Source organism: Lemur catta, chromosome 19, assembly GCF_020740605.2.
Source record: "Lemur catta isolate mLemCat1 chromosome 19, mLemCat1.pri, whole genome shotgun sequence".
NCBI classification, from domain to species: domain Eukaryota; kingdom Metazoa; phylum Chordata; class Mammalia; order Primates; family Lemuridae; genus Lemur; species Lemur catta.
In genome coordinates, this window is record NC_059146.1 from 18,036,835 (window position 1) to 18,042,569 (window position 5,735).

General features: G+C 62.1%; 1 protein-coding gene across 2 annotated transcripts; it reads right to left on the minus strand.

The window, feature by feature from the left end:
- Positions 1-343: 343 nt before the first annotated feature.
- LOC123624767 (zinc finger protein 324A-like) lies at positions 344-5,362 on the minus strand. 2 transcript variants are annotated; one of them, XM_045532909.1, is made up of 4 exons: positions 4,932-5,362; positions 3,286-3,412; positions 2,770-2,886; positions 344-1,918 (listed from the first exon to the last, which is right to left on the minus strand). In XM_045532909.1, the coding sequence occupies exons 2-4, from the start codon at positions 3,404-3,406 to the stop codon at positions 471-473; spliced, it is 1,686 nt and encodes a 561-aa protein (XP_045388865.1). In that variant the 5' UTR covers positions 3,407-3,412; positions 4,932-5,362; the 3' UTR covers positions 344-470. The 2 variants fall into 2 exon arrangements, with proteins under 2 accessions (XP_045388865.1, XP_045388866.1); XM_045532910.1 differs by lacking the exon at positions 4,932-5,362 and adding an exon at positions 4,443-4,567.
- Positions 5,363-5,735: the final 373 nt, after the last annotated feature.

Here is a 5,735-nt window from a genome sequence, read left to right on the forward strand (position 1 = left end):
TTTTTCCAGGCAAACGGCCACTAATTTCTTAGCAGGTAAGGTGCCAGGTGGGGTTGGAGCCTGGTATGATACAGGACACAGGAAGCAAACTGGGCCCCCCACTCCACCTCTGTCTGTACCATTTGGGGTCATTACATTGGAGGTGGGCAACAGATTTCAGGACGGTATCACACATGGCCTTAGATAAAGGCAACTCCTTCCAAATCAGCTCTCTGCCCGCCCACCAATTGAGAAGGGAGAACAGGGGGGCATGTCACTATCAACCGCAGTGACAAATCCTGTGGTGGCAAATCCTGTCACCACGTGCAAATAGAACCACAACCAAAAGGTCTCCCTCCTCCTTCATTCAAATGCACAGAGCTTCCCCACCCCACCGTACCCCCCACCCCCGCTGTCGATTTGCAGACGACATGGGCCCTTTAGCTGTGGAAGGGACTCACAAAAGGCCACGGAAGGGTAACGCTGTGACTTCAGGCCTCAGCTGGTTTCAAGACTACAGCTGGGCCAGAGGCGGAAGGAGTGGGCTCTGCTTCCCTCCTCAGGGAACCTTCTGATGATGACCCCGATGGAGGCTTCACCCGGGGATGAAGACTGGCCCTAGGCCGACGCACAGGCTTCTCCCCAGTGTGGATCCTCTGGTGGTGGAAGAGGGCCGGGCGCTCCCGGAAGGCGCGGCCACACTGTGCACACACAAAAGGCTTCTCACCAGTGTGGATGCGCCGGTGGCTCAGCAGCACAGCGCCCTTAGCGAAGGCCTTGCCGCAGTCTGCGCAGCGGAAGGGCCGCTCGCCAGTGTGCAGCAGCTGGTGCTGTGTGAGGTTGGAGCTGTGGCTGAAGGCCCGGCCACACTGCGCGCAGGAGAAGGGCTTCTCTCCAGTGTGCACACGCTGGTGCTTAAAGAGCGAGGAGCCCTGGCTGAAGGCAGCTCCGCACAGCGCGCAGGCATACGGCTTCTCCCCCGTGTGCGTGCGCTCGTGCTGGATCAGGTGCGAGTTGCGGCAGAAGCGGCGGCCGCACTGCCCACAGGCATAGGGCCGCCCGCCCGCGTGGATCTTGCGGTGCTGGCTGAGGTTGGAGCCGTGGCTGAAAGCCTTGCCACACTCGCCGCAGCGGAAGGACTTCTCGGCCGTGTGGATGCGCTGGTGCCGCACTAGCGAGGAGCTGTGCCGGAAGGCCTTCCCGCACGCCGTGCACGCGTAGGGCGTCTCGCCACTGTGGATGCGCTGGTGCTGCGTCAGGTGCGACGTCTGGCTGAAGGCCTTGCCGCACTGGGCGCACTCGTAGGGCCGCTCCCCGGTGTGGGTGCGCAGGTGCTTGAGGAGGTCTGAGCTCTTCACGAACACTTTGCTGCACGCCCTGCATTCGAAGGCCTTCTCTCCCGGGAGGCCAGGGCCAGCGTGGAGAGCCTCGCCCAGTTCCTCCCAGGTTCTGGGCTCCCGGTCGCTGGGGAGTCTCTGAGGCTTGTGCCAAGCCACGCTCATTCCGTGTTCCTGCCTAGTGCTAACAGACCCCACGTCAGGGACGCTGCGGAAGGCTCTCCCAGGGGCGTTGCCCGCGTATGGCTTCTGCCGCTTGGGCACCGTGGGCTGCATCCCTGGCTGAGGGCGGCCTGTGCGCGTGTTTTCCATGGACCCGCCGCCCTCGAGAGGCCTCAACGGGGACGTCAGTCGCAGGCTAACGCTGGCCTGGCCGGTGCCCGAGCCGAGCAAGAGCCTCTCCCAGTAGATCATCGACACCCCCGTGGGTTTTCGCTCCTGTGATGGGGACGCACCCCATTGTCCCTCCAGGCCTTTTGCACTGTGGCAGGCGCCAACAACAGGTACGACCCTAGTAGGCATTGCAGGGGGGCTATCCGGTAAGGCCTCAGGCGATGCTGCTTCTCCAGAAACATCTCTGTCGTCTGCCAAACACCAGGAGCCTGAAGGCAGAGAAACGGTGGTTACATGGGATATCCCGACCAGGAGGTGACCAAGGCAGGCTGAGTGGCAGGCAAGAGGGACCCCATGGGTTGGGAGTAGAAGCTCAGGGGAAAAGGAGAGGCCCGGGGCTCTCCCACCGTGCGGGAGGTGGTGTGGGACTTGGGAACGCACCTGCCCTGCCAGGTGTGGCGAGCACTGTCTCAGGGGCTCCCACCATCTAGGCACCAGCCCAGGGACACTCACAGCTGGGGGTGGGGAAAACTGAGCAGCTGCCGTATGCCACCCAGGGCTCTGCGCTGGCTGCGCCTCCCCTTCCCAGGGCTCACTCCCTTCTCCCCAGCGCTCCTCTCTCAGGTACTCACTCCCCAGCCTGCTTTTGCTCCTTGCACTGACCTCCATCTAACGCTGTAGACTTCACTCACGATTCCTGCTTACCGACTGCCTCTCCCTGGCCCACTTAGCCCCACAAGGGCAGGACCAGGAGTGTCCTGGCCGAGGCTGGGTCTACAGTACCTGGAATGGGCCTGCTCAGCACAAATGCCCAAGAAACACTTGAACACACACAGGTGAATGAAGAGAGGAACCACTGACCCCATAGACGTGGCAGCTACATGTGGAGGGTTTGAGACCACACAGTCCAGATGAATGTAGGACTCTGGGCAGGTCTCACCAAGGCCTGGGGTGACCTTCTGTGTGAACCCAGCTGCTGTGCCCTTGAAGCTCCTCCTTCAAGGGCAGCTAAGGCTGCAGCCTCCAGGAGAGGAGGGTGTGTCTGGGGGGCCAGGCAGGGGGTCCAGAGGCTTGGTCCCAGGTTGGTCCCGAGTTCACCCCACCCTGAGCTCCCACTCACCAGGGTTGTGCCTCCTGTGGGTGTTCCTGGCCAGCGTCGAGTTCATCCCACTGGGAATCCAGGGCTCCTCGCCACGCTCAAGTTGGACGACCACACGAGGTCGGGAGGTGGAGAGCCCTTGGAGGAGGAGGAGCAGGTGAGAGGCCAGCCCCAGCTGAGGACCACCCACCTCCCAACAGAGGGCTGGAGTCAGGGCTTCATGGAAAAAGATGATGTCATCTGTGCAACCAGGAGAACCTGAAAATGGTATCATGGCAAGGGGCTGACAGGAACAGGTCAGGGGTCCCCGCAGCAGCAACTGTGTCCCCAGCACCAAAGGAAGGGGACTGAGCCTAGGCACGGAGAGGCCGCAGCCAGAGGGACACGGTGAGTGGTTGAGCCAACCAGATTACATGTCTCTGGGGCCCAGGCCAGAAGGTATGGGCCTGCTCATCGGCAACCAGGGACATGAGGGTGTAGTCCTGGCAGCCCAGCGTGTCACCAGCTGTGCTTTCCACAGAGGACCCAGGGCCTTACCCAGTGAGGCCACAAGTGCGAAGTTTTCCAGCATCACATGGCGGTACAGGGCCCTCTGCGCTGTGTCCAGGAGCCCCCACTCCTCCTGAGAGAAGTACACGGCCACATCCTCGAAGGCCATCGGCCCCTACAACAGCAGGCAGGGGGAGATACACAAGGTCTAAGCCTTACTAAGGTATAGCTGTGTGACCCAGGACCAAGCTCCCCTCCGATGGCTACCTTCCCTGATGTCCCTTGGCCATTCATCCTCCTTCCCTGGGTTCTGCCCCAGGGCTGTTTTCAGATGGCACTTCCTTCACCTGTCTGGCCTTCCTCCCCTCCACCCTCCCTGTCAGGCTCACAGATGTCACCTTGGCCTCCCAGTGGCCACTCTACACAAGCAAGTCAGAGCAAACTCTGGGTCCTGGGCTGGCTGCCACACCAACGGCAGCCCCAGGTGTCCACTCATATCAGGTGTCAACTCATATCTCAGCATGAGCACTCATGACCCTCCCCAGACATGCTCTAGTGAGAAGCAACTGTCTTGAAGTCCCAGCTGTGGACCCCCAGGGCATGACTCTCCCGGGACACTCCTCCCTTGTGCTTGCCTGGCAGTTCCAGGCTGCTCCTCCAGCCTGAGGGATTGAATGATCGCTACCAGTTACCACAGGGCGGTGGCCCCAGGGCCTGGTGAACACGCAGGAGTCAATCCTTTACTTCCTTCCCAGAAGCGCCCCCTCAATTTCTTTCCACCCGGCTGCCACCCTCCCCTCCCTCACCCCTGCCACATTCTTGCCCTGACAGCCCCAGGTACCCTTCTCACCTTCAAGCCCTCACTCCCCATCCCTGGCCCGGTCCATGACATCACCCCCTCCTCAGTCCAATTCCCAGGCACTGTTTGGCCCAGAACACCAACAACGTCAGGTCCAGTGACTTCACTCTGGGGCTTCCCAGACTCTTTATCATTCCCCTGAAAGAAAGCTGCTTTCCCTTCAAATTCTCCTTTCTGTCTACAGCAGCTCCAGTTTTCTAGGTGCTCAGGCTGAAGAACATGGGCCGGTTCTTCAGTCACAACACTCGCTCACACCCCACACCTGACGCATCAGCACGGGTAGCCGGAATTCTATCGCCTTCCCCCCACCTCTGCCCCATCTGGTCCAGGCGCCATCATCGCTCACCAGGACTGTGGCAGGAGGCTCTTCCCTTCACACCGACACCCCCACGCAGCAAATGGTGGCATGGATTTTTTTTAAATCCCAACTCAGAGGATATTTAGATTCTGTTCAAAACCTTCCCTGGCTCTCGACGCCCTCGAGAAAGTGCCAATTCCTCAGCCTGCCATTTCAAGAACACACATCTCCTCTCCCCGAGCTCCACGTCCAGAAGGCTCATTGCAGAAGCACCTAGGCTCAGTCTCCCCTCTCAGCTTTTGTTCGTGCGGGACCCTCCCCTGGAACTTCCTTCACCACCTCACTCGCCTGGGTGCCAGAAGTCGGGATCACACACGTGCCCGCCTCTCTGACGTGGGCGCCGGGGCTGGGACCGAACCCCCTCTCTCCCCGCCCCAGGACAGCGAGAAAGGAAAACAACCCCAAAACAAGTCTTCCAGGTAGAGTCACTCCCGCAGTGCGGGTGAGGTCCACGCCAGGCGGGGTCCCTCGACTCACCGGCGCCCGGTCTGTCAGCACCTCCTCCGCCGCCGCCAACAGAACCTGCAGTTGGGAGGGCAGAGATGGTGGGCAGCCTGGGCACCGCCGATGCCTGCCCGCAGCCTCCTGCAGCCGGCTGCGGGCCTCAGTCTCCCGCACAGTCAAAGGCGGTGAACGACCGGGGAGTCGCGTCGGCGGCTGCCGCGGGGGCGGGAGAGCACGTGGCTCCGGCCGCGGCCCGACAGCCCCACAGGCCGCCCACGCTACACTCAGAGAAACCGAGGCTCGGGGGGCGGGGCCATCGGCCGGCGGTCACGACGCGTGCACAGGCGGGGGCACGAAGCGGCCCTTCGCTGGTACCTTCCTCGCCGGCCCCGCCTCGAGTCTCCAGAACCTCCTGGACAACCGGCCCCAACCCCGCCTGCCCCTACCGGGATCGCCGGTGTGGCCTGACGCCGGCAGTAAAGTGACAGTCCCACCCGCCGGAAGTCCAGCCCCCCAGGCTCTCATTGGCCCAATGCGCGCTGCGGCGCTCGCGCGGGGCCTTCTGGGTGTTGTGGTTTCTCCGGCGTATGGGCGCGTCCAATACCGATCTCCATGGCAACGGCCTAGCATTGCCAGGACGGGCGTGGGAAATGGGTGTCCTGAGACTCCACCGCGGATCCCGCGGGCCCCGACGGGTGGGAGGAGTTGCCCGGTGGTCGTCCCGCGTTCGGGCTTCCCTGCGTCTATTCAAGCGGCCCCCGAGACTAAACCCCGGAGGTGCGCAAGCGGGAACTGAGGAGGTTCCAGAAGCGACTGAGGCCATTCTCACAGAGGCGA